General features: G+C 34.8%; 3 protein-coding genes and 1 pseudogene across 3 annotated transcripts; all 4 read right to left on the bottom strand.

Annotated features, from left to right (window-relative positions):
- Window positions 1-3696: 3696 nt before the first annotated feature.
- Window positions 3697-3866, bottom strand: LOC113750986 (annotated as a pseudogene).
- A 44-nt stretch (window positions 3867-3910) lies between these two features.
- On the bottom strand, window positions 3911-7241 carry LOC113749643 (probable glucan 1,3-beta-glucosidase A). Its single transcript, XM_027293457.1, has 8 exons — window positions 7067-7241; window positions 6737-6856; window positions 6403-6600; window positions 5916-6074; window positions 5642-5811; window positions 5319-5468; window positions 4577-4932; window positions 3911-4238 (listed from the first exon to the last, which is right to left on the bottom strand). Exons 1-8 carry the CDS (start codon window positions 7235-7237, stop codon window positions 4054-4056), a joined length of 1509 nt encoding a protein of 502 aa, XP_027149258.1. The 5' UTR covers window positions 7238-7241; the 3' UTR covers window positions 3911-4053.
- Window positions 7242-8826: 1585 nt separating this feature from the next.
- LOC113750309 (probable glucan 1,3-beta-glucosidase A) lies at window positions 8827-11967 on the bottom strand. The gene is made up of 8 exons (XM_027294304.1): window positions 11794-11967; window positions 11537-11665; window positions 11223-11423; window positions 10394-10555; window positions 10037-10206; window positions 9660-9815; window positions 9200-9552; window positions 8827-9008 (listed from the first exon to the last, which is right to left on the bottom strand). The coding sequence occupies exons 1-8, from the start codon at window positions 11965-11967 to the stop codon at window positions 8827-8829; spliced, it is 1527 nt and encodes a 508-aa protein (XP_027150105.1).
- Window positions 11968-13287: 1320 nt separating this feature from the next.
- Window positions 13288-17549, bottom strand: LOC113750308 (probable glucan 1,3-beta-glucosidase A). The gene is made up of 8 exons (XM_027294303.1): window positions 17355-17549; window positions 17040-17159; window positions 16727-16924; window positions 15228-15386; window positions 14955-15124; window positions 14148-14303; window positions 13684-14036; window positions 13288-13570 (listed from the first exon to the last, which is right to left on the bottom strand). Exons 1-8 carry the CDS (start codon window positions 17547-17549, stop codon window positions 13389-13391), a joined length of 1533 nt encoding a protein of 510 aa, XP_027150104.1. The 3' UTR covers window positions 13288-13388.
- Between the last annotated feature and the right edge of the window lie 4709 nt (window positions 17550-22258).

Raw genomic sequence — 22258 nt, 5'->3', positions numbered from 1 at the left:
ATTTGTCATTCACAATTTGTGACAATTACTGCCTGCTTCCATCAACAGACTCTCTTTTCCCTCATTGCTCTTAACAACCCTTTTGCTTCCTATGAAGAACCAAATTACCACCACCGAAAACGCTTCACCATCATCTCAAGATGGGGGCAATTTCTAGGTTGATCGTGTTTTGGAGTTTTTACATGTTAGGAAAATAGACAATTCATAATCTAGTGCAAAATGCCTACTATGTCTCTTTTCTTCTTCTTCTTCTTCTTCTTTTAAATGGACAATGCACCCCTAATTGATTGCCTTCATCTAATCTTTCTTGTTTTTCCAATGAGTTGAATTAAAGAAAAACAAGAAAAGAACTACGAAAACAAGCCACAAATCATACTATCAACAAATAAAGAAAGAAAAGTAAATTTAGTTACAACCTGTCGTCGTCCATCATCCTGTATTTCTATGTGATGCACGCAATTGCCCCTCGTCTCTACCTTTCTCCTTATAGTCTTTTAGTCAATTTCTTTTTCTTTTTTTTGCAATAAATAAAAAATGAGGATCTGAAAATGAAAGAGGGAGAGAGAAATGGCTGGAGGGATAGCTCTGAATTATGAATTTAGGATTTTGCAGGTTAGGGGAGAAGCGAAAGATGTGTAGGAAAGCCAAAGTCTGGTATAAAATGAAGAGAAGAAGAGGTGGAAAAATTGGAGACGGAGCCTAGTGAGAGGGGTAGCGAAGCTCAAGTGCATGGTCGCTGGTGAAAGCGTGGTTTAATTGAAATACAGGTAGGACCTGACAAATATAATTTTGAGCTCATGTATTAGAATTCGAAATATAGAGTCAAAAACAAAGAGTTGTTAAATATAATTAGATATGCATTTAAAGCCTCCAAATTTAAATGTAAAATTTTGTGCAACAATTCATTTGACTTTCGGAGCTCATACGTATGTTATATAACTAAAGATTGGCATATATGTTAGAGAAAAAATTAAATATACTTACTCATTTATTCAAATTTTGTATCTTATAAATATATTTTCTAGCATTTTAGCTGCAAGAAAATTTATGGTAGAAATTTATTTCCATAACGAAATGAAAATTGCTGTTATAGCTATCAAAAGACATTTGCAATCTAGATTCTCTAATTTAATCACATACTCTAATAATCTTCATGGCTAGCTAACAACAATATAATTAATTAGTTCTGATTCATCAAAATTGCTTGATTTCATATTACCTCTTCGTATTCATCCAAAATTAAATTAACTCGATTCAAATTTCTCTAAAAATAAATCATGGTACATTTTTTTTCACTTGTGCATTTATATATATTTTTTAGAACAAACGCCGATTTCTATATTGAATGTACCTCAGTGGGATTGTTGCCCTTAATAATAAGCGGACAAAAATTGCGTCATCTTTATTAATTTGCCGACGCATCGCTAAATTTTATTTTCCCATTTTGCCGACATATATCTTATCTTATTTAAAAGTCTATTATTTCTAGAAATAAGTAATTTGAGAAACAAGCTTGTGGAATAAATTTCTTTCGACAGATACCGGGGATAGCTACGTGTACTAGGTTTCCCATTACTATGGAAGAGGGAGAGAAAGAAGAAAAATAAGAGTATATTATTGAAAGTCAACTTTAGTAGAAGTGTGAAATTTAAGAATAACCAAAGAGGATAATATTGAAAGTCAACTTTATTTGAAGCATCTAGAGTAGTGTCCTTAAGAATTTATGAGAGGAAAGTTTTTAGGTAAAATTGGATTGTTGAATAATTGTTTTTTTAAAGCTTTACAAGAAATTAAGGGAAAAAAATCACCGTATTGAGCATCATTTTGAGACCAAAGAATTAGTTATTTCTCCTATTTTGTAGTCAGAATCGAGTATAAATAAATATGAGTGCATATTCGTCTAGATAACAAAAATATGTGGGATGCAAAGTGGCTTTTTGAGTCCTCAATGATAAAATTCACTACAAACTCAATAAGACAATATCATTAAACTCGTAGGATGTCACTCTTTCTTCGTTTTTTTAAGCAAAGACCCATATTGGGCTATAACTAGTTGAGCTTAAATATCTATTGTGTAAAGCAATAGATATCTATTGAGCTTCAAATTTCCCTACCTCTCATTATTTTTTAAATCCCATCCCTTTCTTATTGAAAAAAAAAATTTTAAAGAAGACTTTTTAAAACAATGTTAGACATATATTCTTTAAATACTTGTGACAAGTAGTTTTTTATGATAATTTTGAAAGAGAACATTATTTATTGTCTTAATTGATGTGAGATATTCCAATCTGCAAAGATAAAGGAAAAAAGATGTTGACACATTTAAATAAGAGAGAATTGTAGTTTTGATTCAAAATATTTGAGGTATGAGTGCTTCTAGTTTTTAAAGTTTAATCAAAGCAAATGTAGTTCCAACTGTTTCAATCACTCAGCACATTTAGTCCTATTGATTGATTTTTGCCAATTATTACCAGAATTAGATCATATGCTATTATGTGACATCAATTAATTTTTTTTAAAAATAAAAAATGAAAAATAATTATTAGCCATAATTTGTTGTAAATAAGGACTGATGACTCGCATGTAGATATGTCAATAGATCGAGTCTTATTCAGATCCAACCTAGACCCAATGTACTTGGATAGGGTTTAGATTTAATTTCTCAAATTCAAATTTTATCTAGACTCAAACCCTATAAAAGAGTTATGGGTCTGGGTATGATTTGATTTTCTATGGTTCATATCCAAATCTAAATCCATACTAGACCCTACTCAGACCCATGTATATATAATTAATATATATTAATTAGTAAATTTATAAAATATTATAATATTCTATGGTCATTGGATCAAATAGAGCAAGACTTCATGATTGTTTTCTTTTTTGAAGTTAATTATAGTTGTCATTATAATTAGTACAAATTTTTTCAGAAAAAAGGAGAAAAAGTAAAGGCAAATAAATGAATGATTGGACGTAGATACAGTTGAAGTTTTAAATATAAATTGAAACAATCGATAATAGTTATTTTTTGAGTTCATAATATTGCATTCAACTTCTTAGATATTAATTTTGTTATTGGAAAATAAAAATTGGATGGTGTTTACATTTTTCGAAATATATATATTTTTAGTACATGTTTACTTTAGTGTATTTAGAAAAATACAACGGGTACCCATTGGGTACCCAAATCTAAAAGGGTTTGAGTTTGGACTTATTTTTGTAGACCCATAAGAGTTTGGGTTTGGATCCAACTTAAATTTAATAGATCTGGATTTGAATCAAAGGGATCCAATCCAAAACGTACCAATTGACATGTCTACTCGCATGCCTATCACGTGGGTAATTAGTATTTGGCCTAGAAATACGAAAAATTAGTTGACATAAAAAATTAGGTTAAATATTAATTACATATGTAATTAGCATGTGAGTAATTAATCATTTTTTATTATAGATTATAACTAACAATATTTTATCAATTTTTAATTTTTTAAAAAAATTAGTTATTTGCATGTGATTTGATTCCAGTAATATTTGGAAAAAAAATCAGTCATTAGAACTGAATGTGTACAGAAATTTAAACATTTAAAATTACATTTGCTTTCATCCAAATTTAAAGGACTAAACTTATTCATACCCTAAACATTTGGGGTGGGGTGCAGATCAAAACTGCAATTCTTTTTTTTTTTTTTAACAGAGGTGGGGTGCGGCAGGCCCGTGCGGCAGTGCCACATATGGGCGACGCTCGAAGGCCCGTAGCAAGCTACAGCGGTGGGCCTTCCCCTAGAAATATTTAGTTAATAATATGTGGGCCGATGGCCCATGAATCAGATATTAAACATTTGGTTTCACCAAAAAAAAAAAGATATTAAACATTTGGACTGCAATTCTCTCTTACAGTAACCATGCACATTCATTTAGCGAAGTGAATTTGTATAAATTGTTATTGGGCCTTCAGCTTTGACAAAGTTTAAAGCGCACACAAATATGGGCAAATACTACATTAGGCTCTGGGAGCTCGGGTGGATTAGAACCAAGGGATCATCATCGACAGATTTACAGTTTAAAAAGGCCTCCTAGAATCATCCGTCGAAGGCTCCACATCCCACAGGGTTCGCACTTGTATGACCAGTAAGCCCACCCAAATGTAGCTTTTCCATAAACATCCAGCTGAGCTTGTGCATATCTCCTGTAGGCTTCCATGTCTTGATTGTCTTTTGCCATTGCTGCTGTCCATTCCCCTGCAGGTTTTGGTTAAATATCAAAGTCTAGTTCACTAGAAACTCTGAAATTTGTGATTCACACAAGAAAGGTAAGAAATTTGAACCTTGCGATTGTCAAAAAAATCATGTAATTCTCGAGTAGTTTTGTTATGTCATACTTTTTCAACATACTCCCTATTTATGTTGTCAAATTAAGTAACATCTTGATGCAATATCCAAAACTTGGGAGTTCAAACCATCTTTTCAATCCCACACCTTACTAAAGCAGAGCAGAAATTTGGAAGACCAAAACCATCAATCCATTTCTCATGGCAACATCTTTGAAGTGGAGTATTGGCTGTGGTAATATGACTTACCAACAAAGCTTAAAGGACGACCATTGCTTTGAGTCACTTCCTGCAGTTGTGCAGCCCTATCATTGCGAATATAATCAATATTCTGTTGTTCATCCATGTTGTTGAACTGGTCTGAAAAGAGGTTATAGTAATGAACGTCTATGACAGAGCGATCAAGGCCACCAGCAAGAGAAAGGAACTCCTTGTCGGAAGCATCTCCCAATCTAGCTGACAATATGACATAAGCCGTGGAAGTATACTTCCTTACAGCGTCATAACCTTTCTTGTAGTAGTCGCTTAAAGCAGAAAATTGGACAATTGCTGCATTAGGTTCGTTCATTAACTCTATCGCTCCAAGACTTGGACGATTAGCATACCTGAAAATACAAGCATCTATCAAGCAACAGGTCATAGACATAAAACATTTCTCGAAGGTCACACCTTGAGGAACTAGGGATCTCTGGATACCTGATACTATTACGTTACTGTACCAGATTAGCATGGATGGAAACTTGGTTTAAGTGCTTTTGATGCATCAAGAACCATGTCTGAGATTCAGATTTTATAACAGGAAGTAGAGGAAACTAATGTATCAGCTAGAAATGCAAGTCCATATTCCTCCCTTAGTGGATTAAAATTCGGCTACAAAAAGGACATCTAGATCTTGGATACTGTGGTCTGTGCAGATGCAGAGAACATTTTTCCATGAAAATTTTAGAATGATGAAATTAATATGATGTGAAAGGGGAATTCTTTGGATAACCTTTTCGCAAGGAAGTCTATGACATCCACAGTTCTCTGTACATAAGAATCTCCCCATTCTGCAAATCCATCTCTAGTTCCACTATGCTCATTCCCATTTTGTGATCCTGGAACCGCATGGAGGTCCACTATCACCTTCATATTGTACTTCCTGTGACAATAGTTACCGGGAAAAATCAGTAATGAGTGGATTAATAACAAATAGTACCTATACAACATGTTAACTGTTCAGCATTCAGGTCTGAGTAAGATTTCATTGTTCGCTCCATATACTCAAGTCAAATGAACAATGTTTAAGCGTGATTTTCTTCTAAGGCTGCTTACTGTGCCCATGAGAAAGCATTGTCTAACGCTTGTAAGGAACCTCCAACAAATGGTGCTGGTGGTGTCTGATCATACTGGATCCACCACCCAACTGGAATTCTAACAGCATTCAGACCATTATCGGACATAAACTTGAAATCGTCCTCCACAATGTAATTATTCCAGTGATCCTGCAGTTTGAATTTTTTTTTTTTTAGTGCAAATGATTTCTTCGTAAGTTGATATATATGGCCAAATCCCCATTAAATTAGATTAGGTGTGTTACTAGTTTTACCTTCAACACTTGAGGAGCTTTATCCCGCCCATATCCGTTTGTAAGTTGGTATTCGCCCCTTAATGTGTTGACAATATTCAATTGGAAAACAGATGGATTTTGATCCCCCCAATCTGAAGTGTCTCCATAATCTGCCACCACTGAGGATCCACTGGGAGCCTTTCACAAGGCAAATTGCCAAATAGAAGTCAGAAAAACTCAGTAAAACCACTTTGGCTTGCATTGGCTTGCATAATGTTGCTAGTTAATACATTCCAATCATATATGTCTCTAACTAGTCCATTTCAGGGTCCTATATGGTAAAAATAAGTAGGGTTACATCCATTTTTCGAACCAGAATCAGATAAATCAATTTTCCCTTCTCAAATGATTTGAAAATCGTATGGCAGGTACCTTTTCCTTTTTATGAACAATCTGCAAATGATATGTTACTTCTGACTGAGAAAAAAGCTAGTAGTACCGTTTCAGAATAAAGAGCAAAATATACCTGAACCAAGAGCCCGTTCGAGGCTCTAAGGCGTATTCTGGATGGATCATCTTGTTTCCTTACAATCTGAAACGTTTCAGCATTTCCAGGTGTAGTAGATATTGCATTTATATTCTTTCCCTGACCTTGATTGTCCAGTCCCACAAACTGCTTATTGAACACCCTGAGGTTGAAGGTATTCTCATTAATCCTCCATAACTGCATGTGCATAGAAGTATAAGAAACAGAATAAAAAAAAAAGGCATATTTCAGCACGAATGAAGTGTATATACGCAGAGTTAACCCCAGAAGTTCTTCATAATAGACGATCAGGGGACGTCATAGAACTACCCACCCAGAAAGTTTCCCAGCCAGAGGCACTATCGCGGTTAGCAACTAAATTTGATCCACCACCGTTCTCTGCTGTCAGATACTTGTTGAGCATTGTCGACTTCAGTTGCACTTGTGTTCCATCCTAGATGAACGTAAGAATCATGCAATTCCAATGTGTAATTAATGTTCCATAAGATATTACTGTATAGAAACTTGAAATTGTCCAAGAATTTATTTTGATATTACTGCCACCAGTTTCATACCACAAAAGGGAAGTTATTTTGATTTGTAACAATTTGACAAGTCACCAAAGGCAGAGTTTATGGAGAGAAATTAAATTGGTGTAGTGTACCAGGAGGTCTTTATTGGGAATGCCATTAAAGAGGTCTGGAGTCATCCATCCCTCAGCTACCAGCCAACCACCTAAATTTGCTGCTTTGAATGGCACATCTTGGCCTGCAACAGCGCTACAAGAAACCAAGAACAGCCATGACAAGCAAGAGATGGCAACTAGTTTCTTCATTTCAAGATTGTTCGCCATTTTCTGAAGAACAAGCAAAAAGTTGGCAAGATTTTATACAGCAAAATCCCAATACATCCGTGTAAGACCTGTAACCAAGTCAATAAAAAAAAAGGTTCCAAGTTCCAAATTGGTACGCGTTATTTCCAGGTTTCCCACAAACTGTAGCCTCCGTGGGTTGTCCGAGAGAGCGGACTTCAAATTTTCTGCCTACAATTTAAAATACACATAACTTTCTTGCGGAGTGATATGAATATATTAATTATTAAGAGATTTTTTTATTAAATTATTCATACTACATAAATGCCTTACACAGTTTTCACAACTAGTATGTATATAAAAGTATAAGTTTTCAATTAAATTGTTCTTTATTTCCTATGTGAAAGATCTAATTGAATAGATTGATAGGGCAATTATTAAGTTGGATTTTACCGATTTAATATTTTCACACATTAATTTTTGTTGTGGTTTACGTCTCTTCTAACAACTTTTAACTTTTCTTTTTTAAAAATAAATGTACCCATATCTGAGCCTGTTGAGGGTGCAATGTTTTTGTTCAAAAAAAATACTTTTATGTGATAAAAAGGCATTTTAGGTTTTTGGTAAGCATTATTAATCAATGTAAGAAGAGTAGGGTTTTAAACTCAAAAATACTCTTTGTACACAACTCAGGATTGGTGAGTTTCTAGTAACTTAAAAAAAAAAAGACAAAACTTTGACTCTTTTATCAGAATTAATTGTGTTTGGATACAAAATTTATCCCAAATAATATTTCGCTTGCATCATAAACACATTTTCCAACCCACCTTTTTATATTCTCAATCACCTTTTTATCTCACATACATCACATCACAAAAAGTACTACAGTAATTATTCCAAATAACACCCTAATCAAACAAATATATTTCCAAAATTTTGTCGGAGGCGATTAGCTGGTGATTTTCGTAGTCAAATGCATGCTACCACTTTTGTCGGACGTGACAGGCTGGTGATTGACCTGGTCAAATGCATGAAATGATGGGTCAAAGTTGGGATTTCAAGCATCGATTCTCATCCTTTGCTTCAGTTCACACAGAAATTTCCTAGGCGCTTCTCTTTCTTTTTTAAATTCCTCTTCCTCTTTCCCTTCGTCTCCCTTGCAAAAGTCTAGGCTAAAAACGAGGCATCTATAAAGCATTTTTTTAAATTTTCTTCTAATCTTTAAACGGGGCAGGTATAAAGCATTTTTTTCCCCTTGATTCTTACTTTTTGAACGCATTGATTTATTTTAGAATATAAATTATCTGGTGCCAATTATCTCCATTTGTTATCAGATGGAAAAAGAATTTTATTTAATTGTGGAAATCCATTGTAAAATTGCAAGAGTACATGAGAAGTCAATGAAAAAACTTGGAAAGGGTCACAATTCTTTATCTTTATTTACGTAAATAGTTACAATCACGTATCTATTTCTTTATTGCTTTTCTTTCCAGATAAAATTATTCAAGATGTAATTTACGCTTTTAGGCAGGTATTGCCACCAATACATAAAATAGAGCACAACAAAATAAGACAAAAACGGGGAGCAGTAGCCACATAGCTGCTCAACCAGCTCAAGCCTTGAGGTAACCATTGTTGATCATCCATTCCAAACTCCAGTGTTCCTTCACGTTCTTGAGAGTCCAATAAGCCCATCCAAATGTTGCTTTCTCATATGCATGCAATTGGGCTCTCGCAAATGCTTGGTAATCTTGTCTTGTTGCTCCCTTGACATCCCATTCAGCTACCCATTCACCTAAAAGTCAAACAAGTAAAAATTGAAAATACACCAGCAGGTATAAAAGTCTTTTAGGTATAATGTTTGGTATATCTAAAGAGAATACACCAGCAGATTTGCACATGAGAGACACGCTGTCAGTAGAAAAGATTAATATATTCTTTTAAGCAAATTTCACGGCGCTAAAATTATTGCTAGTAGTTGCTTACCCACAAAGATTTTAGGTCCATTTGGTGATGTGATACTGGCCAATTCAGCTGTCCGATTGGTTTTGACATAATCGATGTGCTGTTGAACAGTCATATTAGTGAAGATGGTAGAGAAGAGATTGTAGTAATGGACGTCAATAACTGGTTTGGTGAGCACGCTGGCGAGGGCAAACAACTCAGTGTGATCAGCAGGGCCAAGTCGGTTGGACAGAATTACGTAAGCAGTGGATGAGTGCTTCCGGACAGCATCATAAGCATCCCTATAGTAGCGGGTGAGGGTGTCCAAAGCAACACCCGGTGCAAGAGGCTCATTCAGCAGTTCAACTGCTAACAGGCTTGGGTTCTTTGCATACCTATACAAGATTGTGTTGGAAAGAAGAAATGAGAAAAAAAATCAAGTACAACACCAGCAACATAAATTTATGAAAAAATTGACAAAATTATTTAGGTTGGGGTTTGCCTGGCGGCTAGGAAGTCGATGACGGCTACTGTTTGTTGAATGCTTTCATCAGTCAGCCCCCATTCTAGAGAACCATCTCTGGTGGCACTGTGTTCCATACCATTCTGTGAACCCGGTGCAGCATGTAGGTCAATTATAACCTTAAGGCCATATTTCCTGCAAGTAACGTTCCTCCCAAATTACTCTAGATAAATATAGGTTTTTAAATGCCGAAAACCTCTCTTGAAGTTCTTCATTCTTAGAAAGCAAATTATAATCTTATTATGTGAAGAAATATAGTAAATGTGCAGGATGTTTTCGTTTCTCTAGACCCTAGAGAATTGAGTTTGTCTTCAATTATGCCATGTAGAAGAACGAAACAAAGAAAGTATACGTACTGAGCCCACAAGAAGGCGTTGTCTAAGGCCTGCAAGGATCCACCAACAAAAGGCTTAGGGGGGTTGGGGTCACTGGCTATCCACCACCCAACTGGGATTCTTACAGCATTCAATCCATTCTCTGCTATGAATTTGAAGTCATTCTCCACGATATATGTATTCCAGTGTTCCTGTAACACATGAAATTTGTGAATGTGTCTGGGTGATAAAGAAAGAGAGACGTGGATTTTTATTATATTAAGTTTAAACAATGAAATTAAATGCGGGATAATTAAATGTAATATGATAACAAATTAATGAGAAGCTGGAAAATCTGAAAATTAACTCTTGAATTTTGATGGGATTTTCCAAACCTACCTTCATCACTTGTGGTGCCGTGACTGGACCATATCCGTTGGTCACTTGGTATTCACCCTGGTATCCTCCCACAGTTGTGATCAAGAAAACTGAGGGATCATCGTCTCCCCATGTAGTATTGAATCGATCCCAATCAGCAGTAACAACCCCCTCTGATTTTACCTACAAATTTTATAAGATTGAATTAGCAATGCTGCTTCTTGTTCATGCATGATCATGCAAAAAAGTTCCACAAACGCAGGATTGCTTTATTGGTGTTTAAGTCTAACCAAACTCAAGTAACTTCTTTTTTTTATTTTACGTCAAACTAAAGAGCAATTAACAGGTTAAATGCAATGGCGAGCTAATTTCTTTTAACCAAATGAATCGAAAATCAATGAGTTAGGTCCTCAAGAAAAAGAAAACATTGAGTTAATGGTGTATATATGTGTCCAGCAACAGTAACATATTTAAAAAAAAAAAAAAATCCTTCAAAGTCCAAAACACTAAAATGGTAAAAAAAAAAATTAATAATAATCCTTTCACTCTCATGCACATCTTAGTTTCCAAGAAAATGATGACGAGAACTATGAATAACCAAAAGACTTGCTGCTTCAATTGTGATTTTATTAGAAGAATAGCCTTGACTGCTATGGCCAAGTTAGGAAAGTGATAATTGCAAGCAACAAACAAAAATGCATGCTTCTATGAAGTTCTTGTACTACTTAAAATGCATAATTCAACAACAAAAAAGGGGGAGGCAAAAGAAGGATTGTAAATAATGTAAACTAGCTATGGATCTATGATTGACCTATTCTCTTGATAGAAAAAAAAAATTTCCAACACAAACCTGCCAGAAAAATCCATTTAGTCCTTTAATTCGGACACGGTTTAAATCATCAGCTTTTCTGATAATCTCAAACGTCTCCCAAATAGTTGGATCTTTTGCCACGGTTATTAGTGATAGAAATTGCTTGCCGTCCAAGCCAAGTGCCAAGAATTGAGTGTTGGCAGCCCGAAAATTATAATTGCTCGAATCGACTCTCCACAACTTTTCACAGTGTCCAGGAAAAAAACACCACGTTGAATGTCAGCATATATTGCCAAAAAATTGTTTATCAAATTATGAAGCTCATTAGAAGGTACCGGTGCATGGTTACGTACTTTAAATGTTTCCCATTCAGCAGCAGATGTTTTCTTGGCAACGATTTTGGCACTTCCGCCTATTTTAAATGTTTCCGCCGAAAGATATTTTCCAGACTTTGCTGACTTGAATTGGATCCCGGTTCCATCCTAAGAATCATTTAGGACAAAGAAAATTCAGGTCGCATGGACAATTCCTAGGTATGTGGAGAGCATGATCGATCAACATAGACAAAAGGTAGGCAAAAATAATAACTAATAACTACATATGTATATACCAAGAGATCTTTGTTATGAATGCCGTCGAAAAGGGATGGTTTGATCCAGCCTTCTGTGACCAGCCAACCTCCAAGATTTACAGCTTTAACTCGAAACTCAGCTGGGGGGATCCTTCCATTTGAAATTGAAAAGAAGCAAGAAAGAAGGATGAAGAAACATTTTATAGTAGCCATTAATTTGAACTTTCTTGACTTATAGTTTAATTTTACTTTGCAAGCTAAAGCCCAATGTGTTGGGGTTCTCTAATCAAAATGTACATCTATATATAGCACTCCTCGTCCCGAACAGGGGACGGGATTTGATGATCAGATGGCTCTCACTCACTCTCTAGAAACTTTTGACTGCCGATAAGGATTTGTTCACGACCATTCATGACTTTTTTGAAATTTATGTGAGGGAACTTATCCAATTAATTCTTGTTTGATTCATGACAGCTCATCCTAATAAATCTCAGCCGAAAATGCCGCCGCACCTCCATCTCCCTAGCTCTTTCTTTCCTTTTTTTGTCGGAAGCGGCGAGAAGCCAGTAGCTAGTTTAACTAGTTTTAGAACGTTCCTGGGTTAAGGCTCCACAGATGTGGGATCAAACTAGTCTGCTGGTAGCCAACCTGTAAGCAAGTCTAAGGTAGGAGCTGGAGCAGGCGCAAAAGCTATGGCAGTGCTGCTTCTCCTGCCGATACTTCGCTGCTTTCATAGGATTGACCCAACATCATCCAATCCGTATATGAAGCATCCAATAAATTTCTCGCATTGGTCTTTAATTATTTGACTGATGTCTTATTGGAACAGAATGGTATCAAGGTGGTAAATTTATATGAGCCTTAATTTTTTTTTTTTATATAGAAAAGTTGTGTGGTGGATCATAATATCTTTAGTGCATTGAGAACAAACAGTACTCTATCGTGATTTTACCCAATTAAGTTCCAAAATTACTATCACGTACTATAGGTATGATAAATTGGGGAATAGCAATGAGTTTAAACAAAAATCCATAAAATGTTTGATAATTTCACAGTAATGAATTTTAGTAATAAAAGAATAAATGGATAAGTGAATCCTACTATTTAAATCCATCAAAAAGATTTATGAAACCCATTAATTAATTCTAATTGACCTTAAACAAACCTTTTGTATTAGTATGATTAAAATTGAATTTCATTCCCTTTTTTTAAAACCCACTTACCAAACACCTCCTAATGGAATGTTGTTTCCTTTGTCTCGATGGCAATTAAAGTCTGGTCGACAATTGAATACCTTATAAACTAGGTATGCTTAAAGTAATAATCTATTACAAAAACTAGGCAGAATACCAAGTCCTTTCTTCACTTCTTATTGTAGAATTCAAACAGGCCAACGTTACTAAGCAAAGTTGGAAAAACAAATCCAATTGATAATGGAAATTCCTGGTCAAAGGTAAATTAAATAACTTTGAAGGGTTACAATTCTTCACATGTATTCAACAATACTCCCAAAGAAATGTCTACATAATTCTTTCTTGCTTCCTTTGAGTGGAAATTCAAGATGTAACCATGGCTGCATGTATGCTTTGGCAAATAGAGCCCAAAAAATAAATAAAGGAGAAATTGGTAAGAGCTTAAAGCTTGATGTAACCATTTTTGATCATCCACTCCAAACTCCAGTGGTTAACAACATTTTTAAGAGTCCAATAAGCCCATCCAAATGTTGCTCGCCCATACACTTGCAATTGTGCTGCTGCAAACCTTTGGTAATCTTCTTTAGCGGCGCCACTAACTTCCCATTCAGCTACCCATTCACCTGAAAAAAGCAAGTCAAAAGTAGAAATACCAATTCAGCTCCCAATTTAATAGTAATACTGAATTTGAAATTTGGTGAATTCCTGGAGCAATATATTATTATTAGTGGCATACCAACAAAAACAAGAGGTCCATTTGCTGATGTGATTCTGGCCAATTGAGCTGTCCTATTGGTTTGTATAATATCAATGTTCTGTTGAACAGTCAAATTGCTGTATACATCGGAAAAAAGATTGTAGTAATGGACATCAATAACAGATCTGGTGAGCCCACTGGCGAAAGGAATCAGCTCCGTGCTATCAGCAGGGCCTAATCGGTTGGACAATATTACATAAGCAGTGGAAGAGTGCCTGCGGACTGCATCATAACCAGCCTTATAGTACTTGGAAAGGGTGTCCAGAGAAACCCCCGGTGAAAGAGGCTCATTCAGTAGCTCAACTGCTAATAGACTTGGGCTCTTTGCATATCTAGAAATTTTTGTGTGGAAAAAAGAAAAAAAAATCAACATTAATAACATAGCAAAAATTAAGGGGGACAAAAAAAAAAAAGAATCTTGGATTATTGAGGTAGTGATTTACCTAGCAGTTAGGAAGTCTATGACGGCCACTGTCTGGTTAATGCTGTCATCGGTCAATCCCCATTCTTGAGAACCATCTCTAGTGCCACTGTGTTCCCAGGGATTTTGAGAGCCCGGTGCGGCATGTAGATCAATTATGACCTTAAGGCCATATTTCCTGCAAGTAAACAAGTCTCGCTTAATTCTTACTTACCTACGGGAATAGTCGTACTTGTATTGAGTGGCAATAACCTCATAGTCATAGATTTTGGACTATAGACAGTTGTTTTATCTAAATTCTTCGAATTTCGTTAAGATCTTCTGCATATAATCCCTAACACTTTAATAATTTCTAGTGTCATATTACGTTTGGGCTAATGATGCTGCAATGACACCAACTTCAGTTCGAAAGCATACTGTTTGTAAAATGATAATTTTACCCTTTCAAAATAAAATAGAACGTCCGAATAGCGAAGGGCATAATTGTTATTTCAAAAGGATTATGCAGTGGAGCTAAAATTTGTGCTGTGGCGAAACATTTTGCCTTACCTCTGAGCTTCTAAAGAATATGAAAACATTTAAAATTGACATTGTGGATTAGAATATCTGTAAAAAATAGTATCATGATTATTTTTCCAAAATCATATTAGCCTCCTTTAGGAAGTATATGTCACACCATAAGTTGCTTCTCAGTATTAGTAATTCGTCCTTAATAGAAATCAAAGTCTAGTGGTTATCTTGTAGATGAATTATTATCCCAAGACTTAGAATTGGGTGTATCTTCAATTGTATAATCTAGAAGATAAAACTAATAAGAATGTTTACATACCGAGCCCAGAAGAAGGCGTTGTCTAAGGCGCGCAAGGCTCCAGCCACAAAAGGTTTAGGGGGATTGGGGCCACAGGCAATCCACCACCCAACTGGAATTCTCACAGCATTCAATCCATTCCCTGCTACGAATTTGAAGTCATCCTCCACTATAAATGTCCTCCAGTGTTCCTATTATGATAAACATGAATAAACAGCCAAAAGCACAAAATTATTGGTTCGTCGTCTCAGTTAAAAAAGCAATAAGAAATTTATTTGATGTTACAAAATTTACCCCCATGACTAGTGGTGCCTTGACTGGGCCATAGCCGTTGGTTACTTGAAATTCACCCTGGTATCCTCCAGCGGATGTAATCAAGAAAACTGAGGGATCATCGTCTGCCCATGTGCCATTTCCTTGAAAATCAGCAGTAACAAGTTCCTCTGTCTTTACCTACAAATTTAACAGGATTCAATTAGCATAGAACATGACCCCAAAAAAAAAGTGTGAAATAACATACTAAGAAAAGTCATTTTTCACGCCTAAGTAATTAATAGTTTATGACCGTGCAAAAACGGCGCACCCACAAGCACAGGAGTTTTTACTGAAAGATTAAGTCTAATCAAACTAAAGTAGATTAAGAGGTGGCATGAGATGTTTTTGAGTTTAAACAATCTTTTGACCAAGTAAATGGCATATTATCAACGAGGTAGTGATCCATTAATGTATCCAGCACCAGCACGCCACTTCAAAAAATCCTACAAAGTCTAAAGCACTAGCCGCTATTCTAGAGGCATGGTTTTTTTTTTTCCCGAAGGAATAGAGGCATGTTTTCACATGCAAAAACATCGATTTCAATTAAAAATTGACATACCACTGCCGAAGACTTTTTAATTCTCGGGTAGGTGGGAGGTTGGGATTTAAATCTTGTCTTTTATTATTAGTTAGGTCACTACATTTGATTTCTCCAACATTCATACGAGTTCGATGGTTGTTCAGTTTCTATCGATTTATCAATTAGTTCAGTTGAGTATCCCTCTGTTAAAATCAAAGTAGGTGTAGAGTAGATGTTGCCGTTGGACAAAAATAAAATAAAAACTGACGTGTGACTCTTAGAACAACTAACATTTTTCTGGTGACGAACGGAATATTGAAGAGATTTCAATTTTATGTCGTGTATGGAAAAAGATATTCACGGAACCACATACTGATACGCCATTACAGCAAGCCAAGAAAGTTATGCAGCATATGTTGTACATATTTTATCTCTTTTCTTTCATGTTATGGGATGATAAACAACTGAATTCCTCTTGTACTGCAAACACGAATGATTCTTTTTTTTTTTTTCAAAAAAGCAAACACAAGATATAAACAGATTCCTAATTTATGGACAGCTCGACACAAGTTAAAAACATGGTTGGTTGAGAGTCTTGGATAATCGTCTGATCACTGGGGACTCATTCTTAATTGTTATTATATCTTATTCCTTGAGATAAAGCTTATATTCTTATTCTACATTACCCTTTCCACTCGTGCACGCCTTAATCTCCAAGGACGTGCTAATGACAAAATACAGGCTATGGATAACCTAGGATTGCAGCTTTGTCCATAATTTAGAAGAACAAGCCACGTTAAGCAAAGTAATGATTGTAAGCAACAACTATAAATGCATGCTTAATAAATAAATAAATGCTTCTGCGATATAATAGAATATTAAACGGCGAATAGTAGCTGTCATAAGTCTACAATTGACCTCTTGAATTGATTGGAAAAGATAAGATTCCAGCACAGACCTGCAAGAAAAATCCATTTGATGCTCGAATCCGGACACGGTTTACATCATCCGATTTTCTGACGATCTGAAATGTCTCCCATACTCCTGGTGTACTTGCAACGGCTACGATATTAATTCCATTGCCGGCTTTGTCTAATCCCACGAATTGTTTGTTAAAAACCCGGAAATTAAATGTGGTCTCGTTAATCCTCCACAACTATCCAAAAAGCCAATTTTTGTACAATCAGAAGATACACCACCACATTAGATATCGTTATCAAAATGTTTTTTATCAAATAATGAAGCTAATATGTAAGTAAATGGTTATATACTTTGAACGTTTCCCATCCAGAAGCAGATGTTCTGTTTGCAACTACGATTGTACCTCCACCTGTTTCTGCTGCGAGATACTTTCCAACCGCTACTGACTTGAACTGTAACCCGGTTCCATCCTAGAAAAGAACCATCAAAAGTTTGTAAGAGCAATAGTAATGTCAGGAAATCGACATGATAAATGATCATCTAGAGAAACTAACAATTAGGAGGAAGAAAAAAAAAGGCCGCTCAAATGGGCATTAACGACTAAAAATGCTGATGGAATGGAAGAACACATAAAACCGTGTGCCTGTGTGAGTTTGAATACCTACCAAAAAATCTTTGTTGGGAATGCCGTCGAAAAGGGATGGTTTGATCCAGCCTTCTGTGACCAGCCAACCTCCGAGATTAACGGCTTTAACTCGAAAGTCAGCTCCAGCTGGGGGAACCCTTCCATGAGAAACTGATATGAAGAAACAAAAGAGGAGGAAGAAGGTGACTATTTGGCTATATTGTAAGGCGGTCATTTCAGCTTTCTTGACTACTAATGGTATGCCAACTAGCCTAATCTGTTGTGTTCTCAAATCAAAGTATGCTCTTATATATATAGTTATGTGTACGCCTCGCCCTTGTTGGCGTGGTGCAAGTCTGCAAGACGATTAGATGGCACTTACAGTCAAAGCTCTAGAAACTTTGACCACCGCTGAGGATTGTCCGGCGGGGTGTATAGTCAACCTTAATGAATTTGGAATATGATCAACCTCCAAAGAGTTGACATTTTCTTAATCGCAGGCATTGAGGACAGTCTATCCTAAATTTACCGGCCAATTATGTTCCTAAATTATGGGTTACTTCCATTTTGCACATTTCAATTATGCTGGGATTTTACTTTAGTTCCTAAATTCCAAAATTGAACGCTTTGCTCCCTATATTATAAAACTCGTTCCACTTAAAGAAAATCGTTGGTGGAAATCGGACGTATTTTATACATAAGTAGAATAAATTTTATACTTTAAGAATTAAAGTAAAATAAATTTTATATTTTAAGGGCCAAAACTGTTCATATTTTATATTTAAGAACTAAAATGTCTCATTTTAAAGTTCAGGGACCAAAATAAAAATTTGGGTATAGTTGAAGGATAATTAACCCTAATTACGTAAAGAAACTAAGAGAGTGTTATGCAGTTGTGGATAGACTACTTAGTTCGATTTTTTAAATTGTGACAATTGCTAGGATTTAGGTGTCTAAACTAATTTAGATCAAATAATTTATTCGCAAGCTTGTTTAGTTAAATCTTGAACTGAGGTCGAGCAGCTTGAATAGATTAAATGTTGTGCATATATGCATGATGCTTGAAAGCTGTCAAACTAAACCAAGCTTTACACACACACATGTTGTATTCCTTACTCAGGAAAATACAAATTTTCAATTTAAGTCACTCAAAATCGATTCACTTGATTAAGCAAATTGTAGTAGATTTGGACAAGCTCAAGCAAACCAAAATATTATCAAGCTGACTTTTAAAAACTCGATAAGCTCGAATCAAATTCCAAAATATGTACTCTTTGAGTTCAACTCATTTCGACTCTACTTAATTACACCTCTAATAGATCCTTGCATTCTTATTAGTCCATCAAAAAAGTTTTCAGAGCCGCAAAATGGTATAGCCATTGTATTCCGTCGACATTCAAGGTCAATCGCTTTTGGTCTAGATAAATTTAAGGGCAGTAATCAGGTCATTTAAAAGAAAATTTTCTTTTGATTAAGCGAATGAGAGTTCAATTGAGCTTGAATTGGAGGTTTGATAATGATTGACCCATTATCAAGCTCCAGTATGCTAAACTTGTGAAATTCAATCTCGACTTTTGGAGTTGGACAAGCTCGAGTAAGCCAACATATTATCAAGCTCGAATTCCAACTTGACTTTCTCGATAAGCTCGAATCAAGTTTGAAAAAATGCACTCCTTGAGCTGAACTCATTTCGATTAAACTCCTAATAGATCCTTGCATTCTTATCAGCCTATCATAAAAGTTTTCAGAGCCACAAAATAGTAGTCTCCTAGATTGTATTTCGTTGATATTCAAGGCCAATTGCTTGTGGTCCAAATAAATTTAAGGGCAGTAATTGGGTCATTTTAAAGAAAATTTTATTTTCAAATAGGTCCATAATTTGCGGGACGTGATATTAGAGTAGTCCCACAATTAATGTACTTACCCCTGCGTCTCACGGTACCTCCTGTCTTCTTCTTCTATATATCTGTTAGTTCACTAATAGCTTTAAGGCGTGATCTCACTTTTTCTAACGACATTTGATACCTTCAAAATATAACAAAGCCTTAATAAAACTCTCTCAAACAAGTATATGAAAAGTATTTATTAATAACATAGTGAATGGGATTTTATAGACTCTCTTCAGACACTAATGAGGAGAAACGTGACATGTCTCTTTTGATAAGAGTCACAAATCTGATAAACTTCTCTTTTATGAAGAGATACAACGATAGAAGCAGATATCCTCAAATTTGAAACTTCTCACTTACATTAAAAAAGAAAAAAAATCAACTTATAGATTTTAAGTAACTATCTTATTAAGTTAAATAAAATGTATAGTGATAAAATCTCCAAATACATAAATCAGTGACAAACTACTAACAACATATACTGCACTCTTAGTTAAACATTCTTTATTGGTATTAGTATGAGTTGAGATTCAAATGCTAGTCATAACAAGAAGCTTGCAACTGGGAGTTCATTGTGCATTCACCATTAATAGCATAAGTTTAGATAATAGTAAATGAATTGATGATCAAAGCCCTGAAGGAAGCAATTTTTGTAGATTGAATCAGAAAACAGAAGCATTAGAGAGTGAAAAATTAATCAACATCAATAGTTTCTGTCCCTGGTGCATGCAGAAATAATATAACTTCAGGAGATTGCCATCTATGATCTATCTCTCCTTTTACTTAAATTGTTTACCGGCAAATGAAATTGATGTCTTAAAGATAAATTAGGGGAATGAATCACGGAAAAAGAGTAGTTCGCAACAGTTCTTTCGCACTTCATATCAATCTAAATACCATCCGACTTTTAGACATCCGACTTTTAGGGCAAATGTTTCATTAAATACGTTGCAGCCAAATCTAGGAAGAAAAGTAACAGCCAAATTAGCCCTCCCAAGCACTTAAAATAACATGATCCCACTCTCACATCTCATTTGCTAAGGATATTTCTGAGATGCAACGTTTTCAAAATTGGATTGGATCGGTTCATGGCTTTAGTTTGGTTCTATATTTAATTCAGGATGTCAAATGAATTGATCAAACCCGATCAAGAACCAATGACATCGATCAAATCAGGTAAAAAATTGGTTTTTCACTAAATATTTCTTTGATGTAATTAAAATATTATATAAAATTGGTTTTTCACAAAATAAAAAAATTGTTTTCGAATCGGTTTTTCACTAAGTAATTTAATACTAAAATAATTAAAATATTGTAAAGTGTGATGATGTTAGTACGTATTGTAGTTATTCTGCTTTTAAGAAGAGATATTGCAAGTTTGAAGTAATGCAATGCAAGTACTTTTCTGTCAAAAATAAATAAATAAATAAGCACTTAAAAATGAGTCAAAAGTCGCCATTGCCTCTGTAATCCAATTATTTTTTGAGCTCATGTGTGACTTCAATTCCAGGTTTTGAAAACGTATTGGATTGGACAGTTCAGTCAAGTATCGATGGCGTTTTAAGAAATAAAATAGACAACGCCCTTCAATAGTATTCAAATCCTGATATAAACGCAATTGACCCAATTAACAAATTAAGGGTTTTTACTTTGTTTTCTTTTTTCGTTTTGGCCTTAATACATGTATCAAGTTCATCTGAACGCATATCGAGTTATATGTGCTTCCTCTTTTTCTTTTTATTTCTTCTCTTTTTTTTTTTAAAAAAAAAGAAAAATTAAACGTCTTCCACCCTGTGATTATATATAGAGATGTTAATCACAAGTTGACAACCAATTATATTGACCCGCCCAAACCCATCCACTAATAAGTAAATTTAGATATGCAGTAAACTTTAAATTGGTTTAAATGAGTATCTAATTAAACCAATTTAATTGATGAGTAGTAGGTTGACTCGTCTCACCTATTTATACTCATGTAAAAATATTATACATTTAAACTCAATTTTTAGTAGTGTTAAGCAGATAAATTTGAATTTTTTACTAATCTAATGACAATAAATATTATTATTTTTTGTTAAACAACATGTAAAAAAATAAAATAAAAAATAAATAGAATTTCAAGTGAGTCATAAATGGATAATTAGGTATACTTATACCCATTTCTAAACTAAGTATAAATTGGTTGACCTAATTATATTATTACCCAATTATGACTCGTTCAAACCTATCCAAATTCATCCATTTTGACACCTCTAATTATCTATGATCGACATTAATGCCTCTCATCTTCGTAGTACTTCCTCAGAATTTTGAAATGCTTGCAAATCTGTTGCAGTAGGAGCTCCAAGAAAGCTTAGTCAATAAGCACTGCATTGGGTTTTAAAGGTGATCTCTCCGTGCAAGGCCTACTTAAATATTTGTGATACAAACTCTGTCGGTAGACGAAACCCGTAGTTCAACTAGTCATAGGATCTAGACGAACGATACCAAAGTTTGTAGTGGAAAAAAGCTCAAACTCAATTAATTTTAGGAGTTATGAACGTATTGATATAATTTCAACCCGTGAATAACTCGTATTAAAGACCTAAAGTTGAAGATAGAAAACGTTACAATTCAAATGCATTCTTTGAATTAATAAGCCGATTTGAACACTCAAGACTTGTTCTAAGGTATTCAAGGAGACTGCTTCTAAGAAACCAAGAGAAAAACTCTCAATTTGCTAGAAATTTCGATTGATTATTTTTAGAATAAATGTTGACCCTTATGTAGGGTTTACAAGATGCAAAAACCTAATTAAACTAGGAAAAACTAAAGAAAAGTCGCGGACTTATGTTTTCCTTGAGCTGGCCGACACTTAAAGTCTTAAAGTCATAATGTCACTCTAGGAAACAAGCAAATAACAATTTTTCCGAACAACTAAAGACTTCGACAAATGACTAATTACTAAACTAACGGCCTACAAATATACTTATATTGCTGGCCAAATTTGACTTATAACATAACCAACTAAAACAATCACTAAAATAAATGCAAACAAATGACTCCAAATAGCAAC

Source organism: Coffea eugenioides, chromosome 10 (assembly GCF_003713205.1).
Source record: "Coffea eugenioides isolate CCC68of chromosome 10, Ceug_1.0, whole genome shotgun sequence".
Lineage (NCBI taxonomy): Eukaryota > Viridiplantae > Streptophyta > Magnoliopsida > Gentianales > Rubiaceae > Coffea > Coffea eugenioides.
This window is presented reverse-complemented; position numbering and strand designations above follow the sequence as displayed.